At 35.7% G+C, this 27,771-nt stretch overlaps 2 protein-coding genes across 5 annotated transcripts in view; one reads left to right on the top strand and one right to left on the bottom strand.

Annotated features, from left to right (window-relative positions):
- Nucleotides 1–1,144: 1,144 nt before the first annotated feature.
- The window catches only part of RunxB (Runt related B), a 35,950-nt gene continuing 9,323 nt past the window's right edge, over nucleotides 1,145–27,771 (top strand). Inside the window, exons 1-3 of one of the 2 annotated variants that reach the window (XM_043212996.2) lie at nucleotides 1,145–1,762; nucleotides 1,985–2,201; nucleotides 17,755–17,955. In XM_043212996.2, coding sequence (XP_043068931.1) covers nucleotides 1,352–1,762; nucleotides 1,985–2,201; nucleotides 17,755–17,955 — 829 coding nt within the window. In that variant the 5' untranslated portion in view covers nucleotides 1,145–1,351. Of the gene's footprint in view, nucleotides 1,763–1,984; nucleotides 2,202–17,754; nucleotides 17,956–27,594; nucleotides 27,629–27,771 lie in introns of those variants that run through there. The other variant, XM_070276367.1, reaches the window with a different exon arrangement.
- LOC138925574 (uncharacterized membrane protein YttA-like) lies at nucleotides 19,617–22,034 on the bottom strand. Of its 3 annotated transcripts, none has more exons than XM_070276370.1 (5): nucleotides 21,487–22,034; nucleotides 21,095–21,192; nucleotides 20,447–21,034; nucleotides 19,891–20,386; nucleotides 19,617–19,781 (listed from the first exon to the last, which is right to left on the bottom strand). In XM_070276370.1, the coding sequence occupies exons 2-4, from the start codon at nucleotides 21,158–21,160 to the stop codon at nucleotides 20,348–20,350; spliced, it is 693 nt and encodes a 230-aa protein (XP_070132471.1). In that variant the 5' UTR covers nucleotides 21,161–21,192; nucleotides 21,487–22,034; the 3' UTR covers nucleotides 19,617–19,781; nucleotides 19,891–20,347. The 3 variants fall into 3 exon arrangements, with proteins under 3 accessions (XP_070132471.1, XP_070132469.1, XP_070132470.1); XM_070276368.1 differs by having other exon boundaries at nucleotides 21,095–21,774; nucleotides 21,843–22,033; XM_070276369.1 differs by having other exon boundaries at nucleotides 21,095–21,610; nucleotides 21,843–22,033.

Genomic DNA, 27,771 nt, shown 5'->3' with positions numbered 1-27,771 from the left:
TAATTGAGCTGCACTCGCCGATGGCGGCTTAAATGCAAATTGTGCGCAAAGGTGTGCGGTTCAGTTCGTTTCGTTTCGTTTGGTTTTCGGTTTGGTTGGGTTTGGTTTGGTTTTGGCCATGTTCCGGCAGAGATCTGTATACCTGGTCTGGGTGTCCTTTGTGCCTCAGGACTAAAGTGCAATAATAATTGAGCTCTTGCCTCGATGACAGCAATAAACATAAAAAAAAAATACAGAAAACTCGAAAAAATGCAGTGCGAGGACAAAAGTGCAGCATACTTATGCGGGCAGCAAATGTGAAAACAAAGAATAAAAAAAAGACAAAAGCGGTAATATCCCCAAAAAAAACTCCATTAAATGAAGAAAAAGAGTGAAATTATTGTTGTCCGCGTTCCCAGAAACATTTGCCTATAAAAACTGACAAAAATAATTAACAAATTTATGGCCTTTAATGTTTTAAAAACCAAACCAATGAGTTATTTGTTAAAGAAAAGTATTTTATTTTTATTGTTTAATTTTTTGTTTACCTTTATTAAAGTATTATTATTCTCTTTACTTTTTTTTCTTTAATTTTTTACTTAATGTTATTAATATATTGTAAAAAAAATTGTGTTTTTAAAAAGATATTAATTCTAAAATACCTCAAAAATATAAAATGACTATCCAATTTCTTGTGAAAATACTGTTTTAAGATTTCAAACAACTATGAGAAACTATTTATGTTTTTACATTTAATTTACAATTTTTTAACAGTATTTACTTAAAGTTAGGCCCAGTCTTTAGCTTTGTGTTTAGCTTTGAATATCAGATCCTCAGTATCTTTTGTTTAGTTTGAGTTTTTGACGAAATTTATTTCATGGTTTTATAGGAAACACATAAAAATTAATAAAATATTTATATTTTTGAGTCCTAGTCCCAATTAATAAAATCTCCAAGTCTTTTTTTATTGTCATTTAAAAGGGAAATTTTCATTTTTTGATCATGTAGTTTTATTTTTCATGAATCATATTGCGAAGTTTTGTTGTTATAACCAGGAACACCTTTGGCGCTTTTCCGGCATTTATTGCCATTGAATAAAAAAAAGACAGAAAGCAAAAAACAAAAGAAACCCCAATCGCAATCCACATTAATTTTCCAGATTGACCAAATGAGCTGACAATGATCGGATTGAAAGCGTCGACTCTTTGAGGCAGCAGGGGCATTGAAATCAAACCGAAAACCAAAAGCAGCACCAGCAGCAGGAGTAACACATCCTGATATACACATATATATTCTGAATTATTTCGTGAGTCAAAGCTGAAAACCAGAGAGAAGCCCTGAATACCTTGTTGCAAGGATAGCAGCTGCAATAATGCACATATCTGCTGAGGTCAGTTCGACCACCTCAAATCAAATACAGCAGCAACATCAGCAGCAGCAGCAACAGCAGCAACATCAGCAGCAACAGCAACATCAACAGTTGCAGCAGCAACATCAGCAAACAACAAATACCACAACGAAGCGACGCAATGCTGAGTCCTCTTCCAACAACAACAACAATAACAGTACTAACAACAAAAATAATAACAACAACAATAATAATAATAATAACAACAACACTACAAATAATAATAATAACAATAATAATAATAATAATAATGTTAAAACAAAACCCGTGGATACAAGTCCTTACCTGACGCCGGAGAATCTCATCGAAAGAACCGTCGATGTCCTTCTTGCCGAACATCCTGGCGAGCTGGTCAAGACGGGATCACCTCATGTGGTTAGTATATTATATGAATTTAAAAAATATAAAGATTTTATTATGAGAAATTATAAAGCTTTAAATATTGATTTTCATTTTAATTTTAAAAGAAAATCTTGAAAGATACAAGGATATGAAATAATTTATGATTTTCTTGTTGCTGTCTGAAGGTATTTTGTTCCCTGTTTTGATTTAAGAACTCTTTTAATCATAAAATTATAATAATATTACTATTTATAGGTCTGCACAACATTACCCACTCATTGGCGTTCGAATAAGACACTTCCGATCGCCTTTAAGGTCCTGGCATTGGGCGAGGTCATGGATGGGACAATAGTCACCATCCGGGCCGGTAATGATGAAAATTTCTGCGGAGAATTGAGAAATTGTACGGCGGTAATGAAGAATCAAGTGGCTAAGTTTAATGACTTGAGATTCGTGGGCCGAAGTGGAAGAGGTAAGTTATTTAGAAATTTGTACAAAAAAGACTACAAGTTTTTGATATATAGCTAAATTTTTGAGTATTAAGTTTTTAAAAGTCTCGATTCAACGAAAACGACTTTTTCAAATTCCTGGTAATTGATTTTAGGAACTTCTTGAAAGTTGTTTGAAGAAAACGATTTGAAGAAGAATTATTTTTAGATACATTTAAAGTATCAGGTATCAGGTATAGTCTTGAAGTCTAGGTATTGTTAATAACAGTCCATTTATAGTCTCAGAACAAATTATCAAACTTATTTCCCAACAGGAAGAAGTACCAAGTAGTGTCTATCGTATAGCCTAGATTTTAGAAACTTAAAAGTACCAGGTATCATTTAGTCTAAAGACCCAAAAAAACCATCACCCTCTTGTTTATTTTCCATCAATTTTTCATTTTTGGTCATTACGTATTTGGCGTATCATTCGCGTTGATTGCTAGCTTCCTCTTCGGCCGCTGTTCTACGCATATTGTCACACCAGGAATATCCTTATATCCTTATAGCCTTATATCTTTATAGACACTGGCCCAGAAGAAAGAAAAGTAGCGGCTTCCGGGCTGCGTCCTTTTTCTCTCTTATTCATTTTTTGCATCAACAAATAAGATAAGTAGTCTGTAGTTAATTTTTATATGTCTATTGGGGGACGTCCAGGAGCGAGGCCCTGCCAGCAGACGGCAGACAGTCTTGACAGTTGTCAATTTTGTTTGAGATTTTGGTTTTTTTTTGTGTTTTTTTTCTGTTGGCGCCGTTATTGCTGTTCATTTCGTCAATTTATCACGAACGCAATTTAAAAATCAAATCGAGGGTGACAGACAACATACTGTGATAGAATTTCGTCCTTCTCCACCATTTTGATTTTCTCTCATTTCGGTTTCTTCTCATCCATTTTTTTTTTTGGAAATTAAATCAGCGTAACTGTTTATTCAAATCCCCATCCGAAGGAAATAAGCGACGGCAACTTTTACTTTTTAGCCCAAAAAGTTATTTTTCTTTTCACGGCCCCCAGACATTTTCTTTTATTTTTTTTTTTTTTTGTGAGAAGGACTTGCGTTTTTTTTTTGGGGCATGTCTAAGTGCGCTTTGCCGCGGCATTTGACAATTTGCTCATTAAGTTTGTCTGACCCGGGGTCCTTAATTTTTTTTTGTTTTTCGTCACCCTCATCATCATCAGGTTCTGGCATCTTGGGGCTCCAGCATGTTTGACATTTTTAAACGTTTCAAGTGGCAAATAATTCCTTGGGATTTATACCAACCACTCCTTCCGAAAAATCTCTTCTGTTTTTTTTTTTGTTTTTGCTTACTAATTATCGCCAGAAAGGACGAAGGACGTGGGTGTGGGCGTGACAATTGCCAAAAGGCAGCATCAAATGTTCTACAAATGGATTTAAATTATTTAACCCAAAAAAGCGTATCGGTAGGAAAAGCTCCCCTCAACCCCTTGAGTTTTATTTTATTTTTCTCATTTTAATGCGCTACAAAAGGATTACGTGGGTCAAGTCCTTCCATCTCCCATCCCTTTCTATTTTTGTGGGTCCACCCTTCTCACCCTTTCTCCGGGGAGGTATCGTGTTTTATTTGCTTTAATTTCAATTAGCAAACAAATGCAAATCCCTTGTACTAGGAAAAGTAATGCAGAGTCCTGCAATTGTAATTGTTGTTCCTTGTTTTTTATTCAACTCTTAAAAAAAAAAATAAACAAATATATATATATATATTTAAGTATATAATTTAAATGTTTGTGCATGTACTTACCAACAACTAATGCCACTTGCAGTTGTCAAGGCTGCAGACACTCCACATTTTTGGTATGCAACAAAATTTATGAGAGCCCCCAGGATGAAAACCCTTTGCCAGCTAGTAATCCGCGGGGGGATGGGGTGATGAGGATGGGGGAGGATAGAGGCTGGAGTGGACGGGGAGGGCTCATTGATAGTCCTGTGAAAAGCATTTCATTATCACAATTGTAAGGGATACTCTGGTAATCAAGGGCCTTACCCAAAAACTTTACCGCTTGGGGGCTGAAAGTTGTTTGTATTTTTTGGCCAACTGGTAAGCGGAAGCTCGAAATTAAATTGGCTTTTTGGCGAATTACAAAATACAGGAGAAAGATTTCGATTTTTAAATAGTTTTAAATATCAAAAAGATTATACATATGTGTATATTTAAGATAAAGAGTTTTTTTTAGGAAAAGTTGTTGTCTTTTACTTTAAACGTTCTAATATTACTAAGACTAAAAAATAAAATAAAATATTTGTATTTTGTTGTTTTAAAAAGAGCTTAATTTAGTATGTTTTTTTTCTGTTAGTTAGTATTCTTTATTAAACTTATGTATTTTAATTTTATAAATCAAAATTCTTAATCAATATTTTAAAACTTTAATAACCAACCTTTTCACCCAATGGGGAGAGACTGTGGAGGCATCTCCCCTATTATAAGGAAGTAAGTGAGAGCTACTCATCAGATCACCTTCTCGTGCGTGGGAATGACTTTTGGCACCACCCCAATCCCCCAAACCCCAATCCCCCAATCCCCCCACTCGTGAAAAGTAGCCATACTCTCTCCTCCAACGGTGGAGACGGTGATCTTCCGCTCTCTCACATTAATTTCAGTCTCTCAGCTATTGCTGGAAATCAAGGATTAGTTTGTTTCGTGCTTTGAAGTCGTTCGGGCTTACAAAATATTTTATTTTATTTTATTTTATTTTTATTTTATTTTATTTTTTTTTGTAATATTTAGTGATTAATTGCGTTTAACAGCAGCGGGCTGGTTTCGTACGTTCGTTTGTTGTGTTTTTTGTTATTGTGATTTTGTGTCGGATTGTAGATTTAAATATTTATTTGTTTTAGAAACGGCTTAAGTCTCAAATAAATAGAAACCTTATATATTCGGTTACCTATGTTATATTAAATTCTATTTAATGTGAAAATATGTTTAATGAAATAAATTAAGTTATATGGAATTGGTGTGATGTCGTTAGAGTAACAAGTGCAAGAGTAACAGCTACTTGTTACTTTTTTTTTTTTATTTTATAAGAACTGTTTTATACTGTGTATATATCTTGTTCTTTATAAGAACATTAAAATTAGTTTTTAAAAGATTATTTACTAAATGAATTGGCTTTTTGAAATTAAGAGAAATATATAGAATATAAGTAAGTTTTTCTTAAATGTGGTCTTTTTTATTGTTTTTTTTTTGCATTTTTTTGGGTGTTTGTTGTGCGTTGAATTGACTCGTAATATTAAAGGTATGGACCGCGCGGCGTATGCGTAATATACAGAGGCATACCGAAGGAGATGAAGCGGGGATTTTCGCGTATTTCGTATTTCAAAATGGGGGCATGGTGGGGGCGTGACAGAATGGCAGATGGAGTGGAAGGAAGGCAGGGACGCAATTAGATAAAATGGCGGCATCAGCAGCTGCAATCGCAAATGCAACAGCAACGGCAACGGCAATGGGGCAACACTGCAGACATGCCGCTGTGGAAATGGAACTGCAGTTGCATTCAAGCGGAAACTGCATAATCCACCACTCACACAAATGCACTTCACACACACACACACACATATTCACTCACATAGAATATAAACACATGCATTGGAAATGCATTTGGTTGTTGTCTACTAATGAATTACAATCACTTGGATGCCATTTGGGGAATGAGGCTGTGATGGCTGGAAAGAGATTGCTTGGAGATGTGCAACAAAAAAGGTGCAGGCCCAGTAGAGGAGGTCGCACAGGAGGTCACAGAGGAGGTCACAAGGGTGTTGTCCAGCACACATACACACACATGTAATTATTGCCAGCATATGCATGTAAATGAGAGCCTGGCCATTCGCATTGATGTGCAAGCACTTTGAAGTGCATTACCAAAGTGCATTCGGAATACCATTGAAATACATACTTGCTGGGCATACCATACTGCCCAGGCCCAGTACGGCCTACAATGGCAAATGGCAGCTTCTAAGCTCCAGCTGCATTTGCGATAATATGTTAATTAACTGCAAGTGATTATGGCCTGTTTATTGCTCAGTTAAAACCCCCAAAACATACGCACCTCCCATTCTGACATCCATTCTGCCATCCCACCATCCCATCTCACATCGCTCCTCGTTCAAAGACCAAAAATGGTCGGGGTGTTGGCATTCTATCGGTAATCCCTTCGATTTACTCTAAAAGCAATATGTAATCATTCCAAAAAGCCTTTTTATAACTATGCTAAGGCTATGAGCTTGTATTTATTTAGGAGTTTTTGGGTTGGAATCTATCTACTGATCTAGGGATCTATTTGCGGATAATCTCCGCAAAGTGAATTTATGAAACAAAGAATAATAGATTTAGTTCTGAAAAATGTTACTAAAAATTTTATGACGATCTAGCTATTTATTATAGCACTATACTTACTTATAATACGATATAAGTACTAGATGCTTACTTCTAAACTATCCTGAAAAGTTATAAAGAAAAATCCATAATACATGATTATTTTATGGGGCTTTTTGAAATGGGGTTTTAATTATATATACTTATATTTTTAACTTGTTTCTTTATTTTTTTAAGAGTTTATAAGACGTATCTATGAATCTCTATATTTTCATAAAAATTTTCATACCAACTATCATCATAAATAAATTACAAATTAAAGCCAAATAACTAATTTCAGCGACTCTTTCAGCGGCTTTCGGTTGCCCTTTTGCCTGTGTTGTTTCAGTTTATTTAAGTTGCTCAGTTGCAGAGCTCCAGAGTTGCCGAGTTGCTGCCGAGAGTTGCTGAGTTCCGCTTCCGAGTTTCTTTAAAGCTTCCGGCATCCATTAAACTCCATTAAAAATTAAATATGCTCCCCAGCGTTGCGAAAAGGGGTGGGGCGGCTTTCTTTCTCTATGCCTTCCACTCTCTCTCCGACTCCGACTCTGAGTCTGCTTCTGTCTCCTTGATTGGTGGGCGTGGCAGTGCTCACTTTTTTGAACTATGTACCTTTTGAACTGAAGACTGGCGTAGGGTGGCAGGGGGTAACCCTTTTCTTTCCCAACTGACACGCATCAATTTACAGCTGTGCCAAAAAACGAAAAATGCTCAAGACTTTTAATGAGATGAAGGTGAAATTTCATAATGAAGTTTTGCCGCACTAAGATGCTAAAGGGTAATGGGGTGGAGCATGGAGGGTGGGTGGCGGAGGTCGTAATGGGGTTGGGAGCGGGGGTGTGGTTGCGAGCGGTAACCTCGTTAAGCTTAATTAATAGCAGCAATGTGATAAACACCCAGCCAAGACCCAAAATGGTCGCACTAAGGCCGCCATTTTGTACAGAAGCCTCTTTCTAGAAAAAACAGTAAAAACAATAGGGTCTTTCTTTAGGAATTTTTAAAATTTTCAGGAATATTATAAGTATTTATATATATTTTTTGAAAATATAATCTAATTAAATTTGTTTTTTTAAGTTAAAATTTATTTTTAGAACATTTTAAACAGTTCCCAAAGTATTTTTTACTTTTCGTAAAAAATAAGTAATTATATAAACTAAAAGTATTATTTTTAAGTATTTATTTTTAGTAAATTGAGAGTAAGGTTTTTTTAATGTTTTAAATATACTAAGCATTTTTTCAAATTTGTATTTTTTTTTGTTTAATTTACAAAACATGTCTAAAAAGCTTTTCTATAATATAATATCTATAAATCTTTTTAATACATCACTAAAATTAGATTCAAATAGGACCTGATATAGTATCGTACTAAATCTGATATATAAGGCTACAACTATATTCCTTTTGATTTTTTACAAATATTTTTTGTATATCTATATTAAAAAACTATTTATTTAGCAAAAAACCTTTGTTTTTTATTTGCGTTTCTTATCGCAATGCAAAGCATGAGAAGCGTGGGGAAGAGAGCTGTTTTTTTATGAATATTTCTTATTGATTTTATTATTTTTCATTCGTATTTTATTTTTCATAGAAATACCTTCTTTTTGGATATTAAGGATTAAATATAATACAAATATTTCTTTCCGTGTCTTCACGAACACTCAGAAAACTTTTGCCCAGGTGTCAACTACAGTTGCAAAAGAAGAAGAAAGCATCAAAAACAAGAACAACAAAAGCAAACACCATTTGGGACAAGTTCGTTTTTTAATGAGCCAACGCCAACGTCAACGCTGCTGCCACTGACATTTGACAGATTTCCTAGGAGCTTGCCGCTTAGATACATTTTCCTACTTTTGGAAGGCGAGGGTGCAGAGAATTTTCTACTTATTTGGGCATTAGTCGTAGCCAACCAACCAAGCCACCCAACCTCCCAGTCAGACAGCCCCCGCCCCCACCAATTTATAAAGCCCACCAAAAAACCCCACCACCCAACCACCCACTGACCTCGCTTTTTGGTTTTTTTTTTCACGAGATTTTTGGAGTTTCAAGGAATTATATTAACGGTAGGCTGAATTGTTTAAAAGATTAAGTTTAGTTTATTTAATACGTTTGTTACTTATTCAAGTTATTTCATTAACTAACATTTTACTATTTTTAACATTTTGGTTTTTTTTAAATAAAATTATTAAAAATTTAGTAAAAGAAGGGCTTTTAAGATAAGGTTAAGGTTAAGGACTGTTAAGAAAATACCGCTTACGATGGGAGGGCTCTTCTACGCGCTTCTCATAGCCTTTAGTTAATGAGCCTTAAAAATAATCAACAATAAAGTATAATAATTATTTTAAATGCCAGTTTATATTATTGCTTACAGTCTTAAAATTATTCCGAGAATATTTTAGAGAACCATTTTAACCAAAAACGTAATGAATTATTATGGCTTTAGCATATTGACTTGCAGATCTCATAGAATCCAAAGCTTAGCTAAAAACCAAGTACTGGCAGCTTTTTTTTTTGGTGGGCGAATAAACAAGCAGAATTTTCTTTGCCGGTTGTTGGTTTGTTTGTCTGTTTGCTTGGCAGTTTGTTTGTCTGTTTGGTTGTTTGTTTGCCTGTTTGCTCATAATGTTTGTTTGCCCAGTTGCCGTGGCAGAATGGCGGAGTGTGTGAGTCCTTAAATTCCTTGTCGCAAAAGCATTTTGGCCAGTTTGGAGTCGCTTTTTGGGAGGGCTATGTGCGCTTTCCGCCCAAAAACAGTCAAAGGCGGTGGCGAGCAAGAGCGTTGCTGGCAAATATTTGCCGAGGGATAAGTATGCGCAATTAAAATTTGATTTAATACACACATACAGATGTGCATTTACATTTCAACAGGATAAAGGACCAAGGACTAAGGCTACAAAGACATGTGTATTTGACACACAGAGTATCCAATTTCGAAAATTACTTGCGCATCATCAGTCGGCAAATTCCTTGAGTATCGAATGGAATTTAATTGAAGTCACGATATTTTCACAAATTCAAGTAATTCCCAAACACATTCTCCCCAAATCAGATGGCACATTAACACTTCTTCATACAGGATACACAGGACGCCAAGGATATATGTACAAATACATATATACATATATTTTATTATTCCGAGGGATGAACTATACACTTGCCTTACATTTTTCTTGCTTTTGATGTTGAATTTTTAATTTTCATTAAGCAGCGCCCGCCCTTATGACAGCTTCTAGGGGGGGTTCTCAGTCTTCTCGGGAGGGGGGAGGTTGCTAACTTTTGGTTGGTGGTGCACACACACACACTCAGCACCACCCGCCCCCCCCCTTCATACTTGGTATTTGCTGTGTGCTTAATTGATATTTGTATAATGAAATGTGCCACAGGATTTTCTGGCCCGCATCATTCTGAATGGCATGGGTCGCTGGTCCTGAGAACCAGCAGAAGGATATCTCACAAGCCCAAGCCAGGGACCTTTTCTAGGGGTTTTCTTAATTTTTAATTATTTATAATATATTCTTTTTAAGGTTTGGAGAGAAAGCGATTTGGGTTCATTATCTGAGAGATTTGGGCTTAAGAATGAGAGACTTTCAAAAAAAACTTAAGCATTAAATACTTTAATCCTTAAACATATATAAATAGGCTTAAAAAACTGTAATATATTTTAAATAAGATTATTTTTTATACTAAAACTAAGGAAATTTTAGAAAAAACTAAATCAGCGCAAGCAACTAGTAGTTTTAGTATTCGAGTAGTATTATTTTCTAAGAAATCATTGGGAAATAAATGTTTAAAACATGCTTTACAGATACCCTAATCTATAGACTCTAAATAACAAACCATTATATAAAGAATAAAAAAAGAACTAACTCCTTAAGAAGAAAAAAACACCAAAAAAGGCCACCAATAAGCCTCCAAAATAGCCTTAAACTTAATGCTGCAATAATAAAGAAAAAGCAAGACCACCTTAAGCTGATTTATTAGGACTTGCCCTCTATCCTTAGACATTATCCCTATCTTATCGCAGGACATCCCTACAAATTGCTTTTTCTTTTGGGACAATAAAAAAATAAGGGAATAAAAAATTAACCCGAAACCGATACCGATACCAAAACCGAAATACCAATTTACAAGTCCTTTGGAAATTCCTCACCACTTACTGGACCGCAATCAATAAATTTCCCGTTTATACATATTTATTTTTTAAAAAAACATTTCATTTTGGTGGCCAATCTTTATTGTTTCTTGTTTTTTTGTTTGTTTGGAATGGATGTTTAAAATGCGATAAATTAAATTAAATAGCTTAAAGGGCACGTCCAGGGCCGGAGGTGATGGTGTCCTTTATTTCGGCTACTTACAGATTATGTGACATTTATTGTTCACGCTTAAATCTTGAAAATTGCAATTTAGCGGCCTTTGCCGTTGGTCCTGGGGTCCTGTCCTTTGCCTGCCCTTTGGTGCGGGGTAGGTCCTGTCCGCCAGGGACGGGGGTGGCTTATCAGCTAGCCCCAAGGACAGAATTATGTCCTTGTCGCCATCGTCATCGTCTTTGTCGCGTTTATTTTTAAGATGTCTGTTTGTTCTGCAGACAGAAAAATAATGTTTGTTTAGTTATTAAATTCTAATTTTTATTTAATTTCAATTTTAGAAATAGCTTAGGTTTATACAATATATATTTAAGAGTTTATTTAATGTTTTGTTTGCCAAAAAAATGGTTGTTTCGTAGTTTTAGTTTCTGTTAGAATTGTTTTATTTAATTAGTTAATAAAATCAAGCTTAAAAAATAAAGAAACATATAATAATTTTTTTGTTTACTATTAAGCAGTTTTTTAAAGCAAATATTATACCTTAAAAGATTACAAGAAGAAACATGGTTTTTGCAAATAGCTTCCCTTTTCAAAGGCTTAGATTAGCTGTTTAATATTTAAATGCCTAAAAATGATCATTAAGTATAAAAAAAATATATACAAACCCTATTTTACAAATTTTTTCTAATTTGTATTTCTTCGATATTTTTTATGAATTTTTTTCCGCAAGTGTTGAGCTTTTTTTTGCCGCCGCCGCACAGTTGTCTCGAGTTTCCGTTTTAATAAACGCCGATTCCGGCTTCCTGTTTGGCATTGCTGCGTATCACAGCCCACTGCCACGCCCCCCCAGCCTCTCTTCCCCACTGGGTATCCAAGATCGGAATATATAGATATACGCGTATATATATAGATGGCATTTATGTAGATGTGTATGTTTATAAGCCACCCTCGCCAAATGAGAAGACGTAATTGCAGGCTGGCAGCGTCTGGTGCCTGATGTCCTTGGTCCTTTTTGGGTGTGCTCCATCTTCAACTTCATCTGGAGCTGGTGTCGTCTCGGGGCTGGTGTCCTCATTTATTGCCAATATAATTTTTGACTTTGCTGGAAATTTAATTTCCTTTTTTCTTTCTTTTCTGCCACCGGCTGGCAGGCAGGCGGCAGGACTCTTGGCTTCTGGCTTTTGGCCTTCCGTGTGAGAAACTCATCCACCGCCATCGTTATTTTCATCGCCATCATCCTTAGTCCTGGGCCCTTAGTATTTAGTATCAGTATCAGTATCCGAATCAGTAACATCCACTCCATTTTTGAAAGAACCAAGCCCCGGGCCGGGTCGTAGAAACAAAAAACGGATGTCAACACACAAAAAGCAAAGTCGAAGCCAAAAAAGGGTTACAATTTATGATTATTAAACTGAAACCGAAAACTCGGGGGCTATGACTATGGCTGGGGCGGGGAAAACGAAGAAAAGTGCCTCTGGGCGGCAAACAAGAAAGTCGAAAAGACGCTCGACAAATAAATATAATTATGGAAAAAGTTTAGGCAGGAAATCATAAACAGAAATCAGGGGATAGCCTTAAATAGCATACAAGCTATAGATATCCTTAAACATCCTTAAATCTTAAAGAAATCTGACAAAAATATAACAAACAATCAGGAAAGTGTGTGTTTACAATTTTGATTTCGAGCCAAAAAAAGAAACCTAAAGGACTCTTTGTCTATAAATTAAACATATGAATATTTATGGCTGGCAAGAATCCTTATGCCTCTGGGGAGTCGAAAAATGAAGTCGCCATGCAAATAAACTCCAAAACGTCTGTGAAGCTGTGAGAAGGATACAAAGAAAAAAGGCCAAAGGACTTGAAGGATATACACACTGCAGGCTTAAGAAAGTTTCTCCGTAATGTATGTCCTGTGTAGGATAAAGGATATAAGGATATAGGCAAAGCCTCGATGAATCCTGGCCATTAGGCAAATTCGAAAGTGTTGAAATTATGATCTGGCAAGTGTCTAAATACGGCGAGTCCTGCAACAAAGGGCTCGAGCCAGAAAGCCTGAAAGGGTGGCTCGACTCCTGTGTATTTAAAATGTCATTTTGTTGTCAACCTCAGACTTCTTGTCTTGTGTCAAATTATAATTATGGCGCCATGCTACTAACGACATTAACAGCTCCCCGTAGCAGGACGAGAAACAGGAACAGGAGCCATTAAATTGCCTAAGCACACTAGACACCCTTGCTGGCTTGCTAGTCCTTGCTTGGCTTTGGGGGCGGCTGCCATCCCGCCTTCATTATCAGCATCGAAAGTTAAAATTCAGGCAGAGGGCCTTCCTGCTGCCTGCCGCCAGCTGCCTGCCGCCCTCGCCCTTCCGCCGCCAAGCCAAACATTTTTCGTTCTGCAAGGTTAAACGTTTCAAAAACTTTGTTTTAAAATCACTTAGCGCCCGGTAATACACCCAAATACACACACTCTAGCACAAATAACAAGGACTACAGTGGTAATTCTTTACGAGGAAAAGCTTAGAAAAACTAGGCGATAAAAATCACAATTCGGGGGATTTTTTTAAACCTTTCTTAAATTTTTTATACATATGTATATATGTACTAAGTATATAAAACATATAAAATGTAAGATATAATATATAATATATAGATATATAGTATATATAACATAAAAATTGTTCTTTTAATGAGGTTTTAATTTTTACGTTTAAGGTTTAAGTTTATGATGTAAGTTTTAGCTTAAAGTATTATATTATTTTGATTTGGTCTATTGGTTTATGTTTAAAAATATTTTCAAATTTGTAATAATAATTTTATCTTTACTTAGACTATAGTTTACTACCTAAAAATTTTGTAAGATTCAAAGTTTAGTATATTTTATATTAGTTTAGTAATTTAGCCAAAAATTCGAAATTTAAGAGATAATTAATAAACCAAGTTTTTATTTTACATAATTTTACCTTTTATACGATAATTATTCACAAAACTATATGAAAATTTTTTGTATAGCGCCAAAGCTTAAAATTTAAGTATTTCTTGATTTGCCAAGCCTTACTGTAGTATCCACCCACACACAGACACACTTTTACTCATACACACTGACACAATTATATGCACATGTAGAGACAGTAAAAGGGTGCAGACTTTGTCCACAATTCCTGCCACGCCCCCACTCCACTTAGCCCGCCCCCAGACCCCATTTTTAAACATTTTGCAAGCTCCTTTCGCCAACACCAACGCCATCGCCATCGCCGATGTTGTCCTTGTCGTCGCCTTTTGCAAAGTGGTGATAATTTCTGCTTTGTTGCGAAAATGACAACATTTTAACCCGACAAAGTCTACCCACTTGCAGCCAGTGCACTAAAAATAAATAAGGTTATTCCATTTTTAATGTTAATTAATAAAGCGATGTGTGTATCAAAATGCTAAAGAAAGTAGGATAGTGTTTTCTTTGAAAATAGATGTTTAATATAATTTTTTATTTGTGTTATAAGAAGTTAATAATTAAGAAGTAATAAATATTGAGTTTTAGACTACATATTTATAATAAAATTTGTAATAATGTATAGACTACGATCTATTTTAAAAAATGATATTTTTTTATAGGCAATATATTCTTAAAATAAAATGAAGATAGGAGTTGAAGATATAATATACATAATATACAAAAATTTACTTTATTTTTATATATCACATTTATATAATATTAAATCGATTATCGAATTGTATCGATTAACTGCAGCTAGAGCTTTTGAAAGCTAGTGATAGGATATACCTACATACGTACCTATATACATGTACTTTAAGTAAGACAGTTAAATTAGGTAAATAAATATTTTTTATAAATTTGAAGTTTTTGATTTTTTGAGTGTATATCGCATTTAGAGCCAGTCTCCTTCTCCGCTTCCACTCGCAATGGACGCGACTTGTGTCGACTTTTAATGGTTTTTCATCTTATTAGCAGGAAAAAGTTCTTTGTCGCCTTTTGTTGCCACGCCCCCATACTCCTACTCCTGCCCCAGTGCCGCGTGGAAAATGGCTAACTGCTAGCGTTTCAGATTTATTTGCAATTTTTGCTCATTTGGCGCAAAAAAAAAAAACAAACAAAAAGGGGCGAAAAATGAAAAGAAAAACAAAAAGGACGAGTAGTAAACAAAAATAGACTACGATGCCGAAAAGTCCTTTGTCTTTAGCCACTTTGCTGGAGTCCTCCTCTGGTTACATCCTTTTGGCTTTTCTTACCCTGCCCCCGTTAGCCCTTTGTCCTGTTTTTTTTTTTTAACCCAACGCCCATGGATTTTTAGACCCTCCCCCAACCTACAGCCCCCGCGCTCTTAGCACCGCTTTTCCGCTTTTCCAGCTTGTTGCTTTTCTGTTGCTGAGGGCGCATAATTAAAAAAGTTTCATTTCATTTTGTTGGGTTTCTTGGTTCGTTTCGCCTGTTTATGTTCATTTGTTTTCTTGTGTAGGTTTCTGGGGTTTCTTCTCCACTCCCCCTGTCCTCCCCCTCTCCTCTAACTACCATCCAAAAACAAGGACGAGGCTGTGGGCGTGGCCATACACAGACATACACATCCGCAGTTTGTTTGCCGCCTTTTGTCTTAATGATTACCGCCTTCTTGCGTTTTTTGTATGCTTCGTTTAATTTAATATTAATCTAAGAAGTTTGTTTGTTCTCACTGATTTTGTTGTTGTTTTTGTTGCTTCTGTTTAACCAAAAAGCTGCAAATGACTTGCGACTTAGGCGGGATATTATTAAATGGTTTATAAGACTACCAGACTGTTGGCCAAGACCACTGCCAACTTTAATTAAAATTATGTTCTCGGCTTGACTTTAGCGGAGGGGGATTAGGTACAAATTAATTTTAAATACTATTTAATTCGATTTAAGGATCTAAATATAAACATTGGACAAACAATTAAAGGCATTACAACTTAACATCGGTTAAAAATTCCCCAAATTATAGCCCAATTTAGGACTTATAAGGTATAGCTTTAGAATGGTTCAGGGATCAGTTACTTATATTTAGTCTTTAAGGTTAATGGAAAAATATAAGCAAAACAGAAGACCTTCAATATTTTATTTTTATAAAATAAGTTCTGAATAAAACTTGTAAAAAAATAATTATATATTTTTTTCATTTATTTGTAACCTATTTATACTCTAGAAAAATCTTAGTTATTGAAAAATTAAGGCTTTTCAATATTAAAAAAAAAAGGGTTGTTCCTTAATTTTGTTTAGTTCAATAAAAAATACATTTATTTACATCACAGCACATATCTATTTATTTTTAATATTTTACAAGAATAATTTCTTAAAAAAATTCAAAAATCTCAACCCCCAAGGAGGATAAGCCCCGCAGCTTGCATTTCAAAGCAAGGCTCGCAGACGGTGTTTGTTGAATTTTTTTGGCGACCATTCCAATGCAATCAGCGGGCGCAACTGGCAATGGTTTCGCGCCCAAGCCACCCAGCCACACAGCCACCCAACCACCCACACCCACCCACTCTTTGTGTGTGTGTGTGTGTGTGCAATCCCACGGCAGCTGCAAATTATGCTGTGAATTTATAGATTTTCTATGACCCTATGGGTTGCCATGGATGGTCCGTGGATTTGGCAAATAGATGCGAGTGTGTGGGGGATGGTGTGAATTGCACATGGAAATTAAAGTGCAGAATTTTGTGAATGAGAATCAGAAATGGGAAAAAGGGGAACTGGATCAAGGGAATGGGTATGGAAACAGTTTTCGCGAAAATTAACCCCCGACGGAGTTATGAAAGCTTCATAAAACACACGGACAAACACCAAGGTAGCCTGGCGAATAAACGAATGAATAAATGAATGAATGAAAGCACAGAGAAGGTGGAATAAAAGATAGTCCGCCCATGGAAGGCAGAGACTAGTAGAATTGAATTTTATTCAAAAAAAAACAGAGGGGGGGAAACAGCATGCACTTTCTTTGTTGCGAATGCAATATTAAGTAGCGTGCGGCGACTTTGACATGCCAACTATTGTGGATTTGTCTGGTCGAGTTGGCAGCTACCGACCCCCGTCTGGGCTACGCCACTGTGTGCCCATTTAACACCAATTCCCCCTCCATGCTCCCCCCCCCTGGCATATTTCAAATATCCATAAGGCAGAAGCGAACTGAGAGCGCGAATATAGAATTTGTTTGCCAAACATTTGGAATTCCGAATCCAAGTTCTAGAGTTAATCAGCAAGAAAGGTAAAGAAACGGGGGAGGTTTTATTGGGACGCAGCGGTTGCTTATTAGGAGTTGTGTTTAGAGGAAACTTTTAACTGAAATTTTAACTGATATGTTAAAATTATAACTATAAACAAAAATTTCTACTAAATGTAGAGTTTTTCTACTAAATGATACCCGATGATAAAATGAAAATTCATTCTTGAATGTATACATATATAGTCAACGTATTTTATAGTTAGTAAAACTAAAGTTTAACTCGTTATTAAAAATTAATAATACAATTTTACATATTCGATGTATTATTTTTATAATTTTTCCTTTTCCAAAGTCTTCTTACACTTGCCTTTTTTTATGATTTCCACCCTCATCTCGATCCCAGGTGAAAAACTTGACTTAGGACTTAGGCCGGGCAATATATGACAATATATGTCCGGCACATCCTTTAATATCTTTTATCATATAGCTTCCTCTTCGAAAGGGAAAATAAACCCTAGACACCGTTGAAGGGCTAATAACACACGTTTTAGTCAACACTGTTTCACTCGCAATCACAATTAAAGCCTTTTAATGTACTCTAAACTAAATGATATTTGAAAAAAAAAATTCAAAAAATATATAATAAATATTTAAACTCAAAAATACTATATATTCTTTACTTTAAAGGCAAAAGCTTCACCCTGACAATTGTCATCTCAACGAATCCCATTCAAATAGCCACCTACACAAAGGCCATCAAGGTGACCGTTGACGGACCCAGGGAGCCCAGATCAAAGGTCAGGCACCAGGGCTTCCATCCATTCGCATTTGGGCCACAGCGCTTCGGACCAGATCCTCTGATGGCAGGCCTGCCCTTCAAGCTGCCAGGTAAGAACTAATTTAGGGTCCATTTAAGCCCTAATTTTAAAATATTTAAGTTATATGTTGAAGACCACATCTTCCCATGTTATAAAAAATGTCTCCCATCTTCCAAAACTTTTGTTTTGACTTTCATATCCAATCTAAGAGGATAACAATCAGAGTTATCCGTATTGAGGACTCAGCGGCTTAGAGAAGGGCTGATTCGGGCTAAAAACTGACAGCCAAGTAGCGGCTTTTGCGAAATGTCCTCGAGGGCTTTTCTCCCTCGCCCCGTTGCCACGCCGCATATCAGTGTCATCAGGGGCATCTGAGGCATCAGGGGGTTAAGCCTAATGATGGGTTATGGTGGTCTGGGGTCCTGGTGGTGGCTACCTGGACCAGGTAAGCTTATTGCCAGTTTATTTTGGCCGCGGGCCGTACGCGAAATTAGCTGTAAATAAATATATTTTCCAACCTCTGCCCTTCGTCCTTCGAAGGATTAAACGAACCGAAGCCCAAAAATTCCAGTGCCCGCGGCGCTCCTAAAAAATGTTAAGGGCTGTGCTTTCGGGGGGTTATAAGTGGATCTGGATTGGCTAATGGGTTAATTAGAGATAGCGGCAGACTTAACCGGATAGGTTGACGATAAAAACACATAATCCTCATTACGGCAAGGAGCTTCTTCTTTTTGGTTTTTTGCCTTTTAGCCTCTAATGAGATGACTTGCTATTTTATGAATTTTTTGGCCAAGTCTATAACTTGATATTTTTGCTAATTGAAAGTGTAGTAGGTGGGGCTTAATGGATATTTTTTGTTTGGTTTTTATTTTATCATTTTTAATAAACATGTTTTAACGTTGTGGTTGATAAAAAGTTTTCCAACAGCAGGGGCAAAGGTTAAAAAGAAGCTTGTTGGTTCTAAGCTAATTATGGATACTAAATATTTAATAATACTTAAAACTTGTAACTTATACTATGTAGTATTACATTTTTTACAAACAGCCATTTAAATGTCACCTGCAAAGGGCAACCCTATGGATAATTGATAAGAGCAGCCTGCAATTCGCATGTTATCGAGACTAGTATGCTGTTATCGAGACATTATGAAGGCTTTATTTTGCCCAAAAAACTGGATAAAAGGCTGCCTTCCTTTTTTTTGCCAGTCATTATATTACTGCTCTTTTAGCAGTTCCCACTTTTTTTGTTTTTATATTTTTTTTTTATTTGTATTTTTTTATATTTGAAGGAAGGAAACATCTCCGATCCTATAAAGTATAAATATTCTTGACAAGGATAACCTTCTGAGTTGATATAAGCATGTCCGTCTGGTCTGTCTAAGAAAGAAAGAAACATACTTTGACATACCGAATTTCATACGGATCGACCGACTATATCCATTATAACTCGACTGCCACATAACTATCTTCTTTTTGAATAAGATCAGACGTTTTATGGATATCATTTTCCAGCACCTAAGTTTCTTTAGTAAAGTACCAGTAAACCAGAGTACATTTTTCATTTTGTAAAGGGCTTATTTGGGGGTGGTCCTGAAATGTCTGAAATTCAAAATTTTGTTTTGTTTGTGTTATTCTACCTTCTTAAACTTTATTCAGTAAAAACTATAATTTTCGATTCATTTTTAACAATTTTATTTTGAAATTTATTAAAAATTTAAAAAATTTACGAGTATTGTCTTTATAATTTTAAAAATAAAATAGTTAAATTTTAGTGCATATTTATAATATTTATATTTTCTTAAAATGTTTCCTTTTCCAAAGTCCGTTTTAAAAGGCGATTGGTTTTCTTCAATTTGTTCTTCGGACCCACATTCTTATTCGACTATTTGTAAGACTTCTGTATATATCCAGCAATGAAAAATTAGATAAAAATAAAAAATGTGTTATTTTAGTTATTTTAGAAAGTTGGGGATGAAACAAAAGGAAAAAAAAATTGGAATACACACCTCATACTAGCATCGAACCACCAGCCAAAGCCCCCTTCCTTTGCCGAATTACGATCAGGAACTCCATCCTCATCTCGAAAGGAGGCAGAAAATTTGGAGCCCTGCTTAAGACTCAACCACGTGAGGTGGTTTCCAGTACAATTGTCAATATTTTTTAGCATATAGCCTTCGCTTCGATCGCCCACAACAAAGTTGTCGCATATTTTATAGTCCTCTCCTTTGGTGTTTATAACCACTTCAAGAGGCTTTTCATTCGATAGAAGGTGCAATCTTTGGAGTCCAAAAAAGAGCTGATCCACCCGCTTATTTTCGACATCTCCGAATCCACGCTCGTAATCCTCATACGCGCGATTAAATTTTGTAAAATAATTTTTACCAAAAACAAACATCCATCCAGATCCAATATCCGAGAATGATTGACAAACCACTTTAATCGGGCTTGAGCCTGTAATTTGGATTATGCGGATGGTTTCTTCTGGGTTTCGTGGACAAAGATCTGAAAGAGTTAAAAAATTTAATGTTTTATTTTGGAAATGATTGGGTTCTGCCGACTTACCTGTGGGTTGTGTTTTTGGGGTCGTCTGCTAATAATAGGCAGTGGAATTGTTAGGACCTCTTCAGTTTTATTATTCGAGTTTTTTCGATTATTTTCATTAATTTCTTGAGTCTTTACTATTCCTCCCAACTTGGCAATGTCCTCACGAAACTGATTTGTCAACGTTGCAAGCTCACTTGGTTTCTTCAAGTCACTAATTTGTTCTTTTAATTGTTTTATTTCCTCATGTTTTTCCATTATTAGAGCTTTAAGATTTTCACCTTTCTGCTGCTTAGAAAAGAGCCTCTCATATTTAACTTCACTATCTTTAAGTTCATTCAGCACCTTCGCATATTTATTTTCCAGTTCCAAATGGCTTTTCACCAAGTCCGAATAATCCCCTTGGCATTTTGATATCTGGGCATATTTTTGCAGACCCTCGCTCTGCAAGTCCGAATATCGTTGCTGCAGGTCCGAGTAGTCTGTCTTGCTTTTTAGGAGCTGGAATTCTTTCTCGTTACTTTTCTCAAAATAACGAAGTAGTGGCTTGACGATAGGGTAGCACACTGAAGCACACTGGTCCTCCTGCTCCTCCGAGAGATAGCAGGACTGTGGAATTTTAATTTTAAATAGTTTTCAAAACAAAAAAAAATTCAAAATGTCAATTACTTCTTCCGATCCCAGAGAGGCAGAAATTAGGAAACACGCCGAAATAAGGGCCACGGGGAGAATCATTTTTAACTTTTGCGATCGAACGGAACTTTCTTCTGAAAGAATCACGGGAAATATTTCAACTGATGCTGCGAGTCTTAAAGCTTCGGCTTTTTAAAGCCATCATCGCCCATGAGCTTGAGCTTGAGATTCAGCTTCAGAGTTTCTGATAAGGAATAGGGAAATACCCACACATATGGAAAAGCCAAAATATTCCACACACAGAATGCGTACTGATGGGATGTTAAAGGTTATTAGAGATTAGATGCAGGAAGTTAGCAAAATGTACTTTTTTACCTTCTTATATTTTATGTATTTTATATATGTACATTATTCATAAAGATACATACCCAAATTGAAAAGCACCTTTTTAGGGGGGTAAGGTTGATTTGGTGCTTTTTGTTAAAAGGTATTTAGAGCGTAACTTTATTAATTTAATTTCCATTGAATAATAAAAGATTCGCAAAAATATTTCTGTAAATTAGCATTGAGATATATGTATTAATGATTTTCAAAGTAATTTTGATTCGCTTTGTACAGTAGAATTTGGCACAGAGTCATCCGAAAGTCAAAAATTTAAATGCATTTTTTAAACAACAAGTTCTCCCACATAGATTAGTTTTTCAAGAGAAATTTTGCTTAAATGAGTGGGTGAGTGGAAAAAATATATTAGATAAAGGGTCAAAAAGAAGTTGGATGACTTTACTTTAAGCATTCCTCCTTGTGCTTATAGAAATACAATGGATGTTTCATTATCTGCAATACAAAATCGATCGAGAAATCTCGTAAATGATACAAAAAACGGAAAACAAGTGTTTTCGTATGCCTTTTGTCGGAAAATGCTGGGTCGTACCAACAAAAAGGCGAAACGAATCCAATTGAAGGGAAATCGAAGTGAAAAACTGAAATGAAATGAACCACCCGGAAGGCATCATAAATTTCATAGCGAAATTGTTAAATTTTAATAAAATCAAAGCGTATCAAACGCGATTTGTTCACCAGGCGACGACGCCGACGACAACGACTGTTTCTTGCTTTCCCTTTTTGTTTTGTTTTTTGTTTTTAGGCGTAACAATCGTCCTTGGCAGTCGTTATCCTTGTTCACAGCCTGGTTATATCGCGTGTTTATTGTTGCAACAGTCGCGCGGGGCTCTTTAAAATAATTTAAGGCCTTATAGCCTTTGGAGGGTTGGGTTTTTGGTTTGGTTTTAGGATTTGCAGGGTTCAGGGTCTACTGGATGGAGGACGGAGAACGGAGGATTCTGTTCAACCACCGCGCGATGCGCATTTTCAGGACTACTCTCCTTCGAAGTCGGCGCAACTGACTCGTTAAAGGATTAAAATCATTTTAATGGATTTTTCAAGCTGTTGTTTTGTTGTATAATTGTCGCCAGTATTGTGCGCCGTGTGTTTTCCACTGTTTTCATAAATAGGGCACACGAGGCATTAGAATGCGAATGCGAATGAAGCAGGGTGGCACTGACAGCAGCTCATCCATCCATTCAACCTTCCCCCCTGCCTAGTCCTTTCCATCCTGCGCCTAACTCATTTGTCATTATCCTTATGCTAATGGCTGGAGGTGTTAATGAAGAAAGCTTTTCACACAACAAGTAGCCTGATTTCAAGATTTGGATAAAAATTATTTATATAATTGGTAGTATTATTATTAAGTATATGAATTATATTATCAATTATTGTATTTCAAATTTTTTATCAGTTTTAGTTTTTTTTTCATTAATTTTCATCCCTTCATTTGTTCAATTATTTGCTGTCTTGTTTTCAATCAAATATTGATGAATTGAAGGAGGGTCAAAGGGTCAGAGTCGGATTCAGGGTCAGGGTTGTTGGAAGACTTCAAATCGAAATGAATTAATTAAAATATCCTTTTTTAGCTTGACAAGCAAGAATTGCAGATATTTCATGTTTTGGTTTCAGATTTAAATTGGGTGTTAATTAAAGTATTTATAAATTAAAAATAATTTAAGATATTTAAACCATTTGTCAGAATATACAACAAATATAGTTTATAGTTACAACAAAAAGTCCTTTCTCAAAGTCCAGCTCTAAATAAAATATAATACATTCTCTAGCTACTTTATTTTTAAACTTACATTTTCTTAAAAAATTAAAACAAAAACTCTATCCAAATATCCTTAAAAATAAAGTAAGAAATAATATCTTATTTTTGTGTCCAACTCCTGGAAAACTTTAAGTTTTAGATATTTTTTGTTTGTTTTTTTTGTCTAGTTTCCAGGACTCGAGTATTATTTTCAGTTGCAAAGCCTGAGGATGTGCCAGGACCTCTCGCCCTGGCGCTGGCAAAGTGACAGCAGTAGCAGCAACTGAAAAAGTCTCAAAATTACATTAAAAACTAAAAGGACTTTGTGTGTGAGTGTGTGTGAATGCGTGTGTGTGTGTGCGAGTAGTTTTTTGCCGAAACGAAAAATGTAGTTGACTCCTTTTTTGGCGAGAAAGGACAAGACAGAGTCGAGGGAGGGAATGGGGGCATCTGCGTGTCAGAGAAAGTTTGCCAAATGATTAAAAGGACTCGGCAAATATGTGCGATAGTAGTTGAGTAGTTAAGAGTCCTTTTCGCCCGGAGACGCTGTAACGAAATAAATATAAAATGGCGTTGTAAGCAGAAGCACATTAGTGACACAGACACACACACATGTATCCTTTTTGGTCCTCAACCCTAGATGGGTGTGAGTGTGTGTGGAAAAGTGGAAAATTTGTAGCTTCCGCAGCGGATATCCTGTTTCACACACGTCTTGCCTTCCTTGTTGTCCCCCTTTTTTTTTTGGGTGTGTGTAAGTGTGTCTATGGGTGTGTGTGTTAGTAAAAAAGTTTCGCGTTGCGTTTTTAGTGAAAATTATATTAAAATTTTACGCTTGATGTAATTTGTGTCATAAAAACCCAGAGCGACGCGCTAATGTTGTAAATGAATTTTCTGCTCGAATTAATTTTTGTTCCCCCCCACGAACAGCCCCCCACACACCTAACTTGGTCCGCGGATCTTTACAGTTTCTTTATTTATTCGAATTTTTTTTTTGAGTAATTTTTTCTCCTATTTGGGGATTATTTATTTAAAACCCCTTTTTTTTGTGTTGGACCTTCGGCCGTCAAAGGCCAAAGATCAAAGTGTGTTGACTCCACACCCTTAAATACACAAAAGCATATACGCACATGTCTGAGCAGTTGCTTATCCTTGTTATCCTGGTTATCCTGCGATGCAATGGGGGTTCCCAGCATTCCCCCCAAAACCGGTTAGTTCTAAAGTGTTCAAGGAGCTTAAATATATTAGGGAGTTGTTGCTTAAATTTTAAATATTTTAAAAAGGATTTAATTTAAAAGAAAGTTTTATGAAATATGAAATATTTCTGATTTTATTTCAAATGGCATATCATTTACAAAAATCTTCAGGAAAAACATGTTAAAAAATGTCCAAATCGTTGAGAACTAACATCAAAATATATGTTTTCTTTAAAAAGTCGAACCATTTAAAAATAATAATCACCACTCTTAGATAGAGTCATTAACCCCTGACTTTGACATCTATATTAGCACTGACTTTGACTTGAATATCACCCTCTTTGATCTATTAAGTTCTTGTCCCCCTTTCGACAAGCCCGGCCTCTTTTTTTCCGGGGTGACTTTAAAGGGTTAACTGCAGCAGCCTTTAAACAAGTTAATAAACTCAGTGCCACAACCAAAATACAAAAAAAAAAGCGAAAAAGGAGCAGGCCAGGCGGCAAAGAATGAGATGATATAGTACATATAATCAAACATGCAGACAGACGCACAAAATTTGCACAGTCACGGACCATGGGCGTGGGTTCCAGAATACCACCAGGGGAGGTGGGATGGGGGAACTGGGCCTAAGGCGAGGCCTACAGCTCAATTTGCCAGACAAGAGCTAAACACACACAATATATATATATATATATTTGTAGATATTTTAAAGTCATTGTCCTTGTGGGCCCCAAAAATGGGTTCAACCCTCTTCGTTTCTCTCGTTTTTTTCTTGCTGTTCTGGTTTTTTTTTTTTTTGGCTCCCCCCAAGGACATATTACAGCATTGATTCAATTTCATGTCAATTTACGTGTCAATGCGACACTAATACGCCAAGGGTCGTGGCGTGACCTCTGTTGAAAAACGGAAGGTGGAAAATGGGAAAAATGTTTGAAGGTATGGTGGTAGGTGAGTGAGAAAGGTGCACGGAAAAAATTAGCGTAATTTTGGCAAGTGATATAGGTATTTAATTAAAAGAATAAAAAGCTTATAAAAAAAAATTATTTCTTATATAGAGTGTTGGATCTAGAACCTAGAGGTGTGATTAAGAGCCTAAGATAAGCTTATTGAAGACTATTAAGTCCAAAAGGTTCATAAATAAAAATAAAGAATAGCTTAAAAATAGTGTTATTTTTCGAAACCGCACTTATTTTTAGAAATATAGGGGCCTAACTAATAAAATAAAAATAAAAGGTCTCCTTTTTACAGATTGTGCTTAAAAAAAATGTATAAAATATTTTAAATAACATCTAAAAAAAAAGTATTTTTTGATACCACACTTGAAACTTTTCTATAAAAATATATTTTAAACTATTTCTCACCATTTTTTCTCTTTGTGCATAAACGGTGTATATTTAAAATTATTTACAACTTTTTGGCAAAAATATGTTTGTAAAAAAAAAACAGGGGTTCGACTCGCTGCGCTTAATATTCCCTTTTTTTTGGTAATAACTTGCGGCCTGTTTGCGCCTTGGCCTTGGATGGCATGTGTGCGTGCGAGTATGGCCGGACAAGGGGGCATATCCTGCGTATCCTTGCAAGTGTGAGATTGGCATTCCAAGGCAGCTAACAGAAGGCGGCAGGGGTCTCCCTTCTGGGGGGTGTCTCACTTATTGAACGCGTTTGTTGACAACACTTGTGTTTCGTTGAATTTGTGCGTATTGTGCGTGCGAGGATGAGGGTGAGGTGTTCTGGTGGAATGGTTGGTTAGTCCTGTTGCCAGGATCCCTGACAGGAGGCTACAAAATAGCAACAAATTTGCCAAAACAATTTGCAAATCTACAACAAATACATGTAAATACTGATATGACAGACACTCGACACAAAAAACACACTGGCTTAGGGAGAAGATGGTGTGTGTTTCTTTAACGTGGGGATGGCAGTTAAGAATGAACCAGAAGGGGGATTGGCTGTGGGGCAGGACCTCTCACCTGTGGCGAATGCCGTCGATAAGCGATTGGCAACAGCTGCCTGAACCAAAAAAAAAAGACCAGCTGGGAGGTCTTTATTAACTTGCTACCGTTCTCGAGCAAAGCGTAGAGAATGTTTCACTTTTCACCTTTTTTTTTGCACAATGCCCCCCATCACCCATGGGGGTTGCCTAGGTTCTGGAAATGCTGGAGTGGGGGTGTTAGCTCTGGAATTTTTATATTGATAACTTATTGTATCACATTGAGTGACATTTTTGAATACTAATATGCATATTTGATTCGTTTTTATTCTATCGGGGGAACTATTTGTACATTAAGTAAAAAAAGAATGGTTTTTAAGAAGTTGATACCTTAGATCATCTAGTTTAGACTAGACTAGTTAGTTTAGATTTTAGAGTTATAAGCTCTTATAGTTATAAGAAACTTAAAGGATAAACATGGTTTTATTTAGTTTTGATTGTAATTAGTTAGTTAAGTATTTAAGGATTTAGTGTTCTTACTTGATTTTTTTTATTAAATATCATTTCCTTTTTAAAAGAATACTTTGGTATAAGATGAAAGTTATTAAATCATTAATAAAAAATTGAACTTTGAAAACTTTTAAGATATCAGACATGTGTAGCCTTAATTATTCATTATATTTAATGGACTTTAAGGATTTCATAAATATTTTAAAATGTTAGTTCATTCGCAGAAGAAATATCAGCTTATTAACATCAGTAGTACTTAGCAAATACTTATATTATTTTATAGTTGTTTAATAAATATTTGAAGAAATGTTCTCGTTAATTAGACAATAAATTATGCAGAATTTCTCGGACAGTCTTGTTTTATTTTAGCAATCAAAATTAAATCCTTTTGACAAAAACAAATTAATAATCTTGTAATCACAAATTTTTATTAAATCATTCTATTAAATAAATCAAAGGAATTTAATATAAGTATTATTAAAAAATTAAAACCTTGTACCTCTAAACATTCTCTTAACGTAATATTTTGTTGTTTCAAATCAAAGTCTTATACCAACGTCTTATATAGACACGTTTCTTTTTAAATTAGTTCTTATTTCATATTTTTTTTATTTTAAATAATAGGAAAACAAAACACTAGTAATAAATATAAGAAACCAAAAAGCCAGCGGCATTGACAAGTTTTGCGTAAGTTCCGCGCTGAAAAGTAGGCAACGGCAAGCAGCAACAGAATGTCCCTTGTTCTTTGTCCTTCCTTCTGCTGCCGACGCTGATGCCTTCGGGTCTGTGCCGCTGTGAGTGTGAGTGTGTGCCTGCTCGCGTGAGTGGGTGTTGCTACTGTGTTGCTGCTTTTGCTTTGCTTTGCTTTTGCCTTCGTCCTGCGCAGGCGTTGTGCTCTCGGAGCTTTGAGTGAAAACTCAATAGCCGCTTTCGAGTGACTTTT

Source organism: Drosophila bipectinata, chromosome XR (assembly GCF_030179905.1).
Source record: "Drosophila bipectinata strain 14024-0381.07 chromosome XR, DbipHiC1v2, whole genome shotgun sequence".
In the NCBI taxonomy this organism is placed as follows: Eukaryota; Metazoa; Arthropoda; class Insecta; order Diptera; family Drosophilidae; genus Drosophila; species Drosophila bipectinata.
The sequence above is the reverse complement of the archived record's forward strand: the minus strand, read 5'-3'. Positions and strand labels throughout refer to the sequence as shown.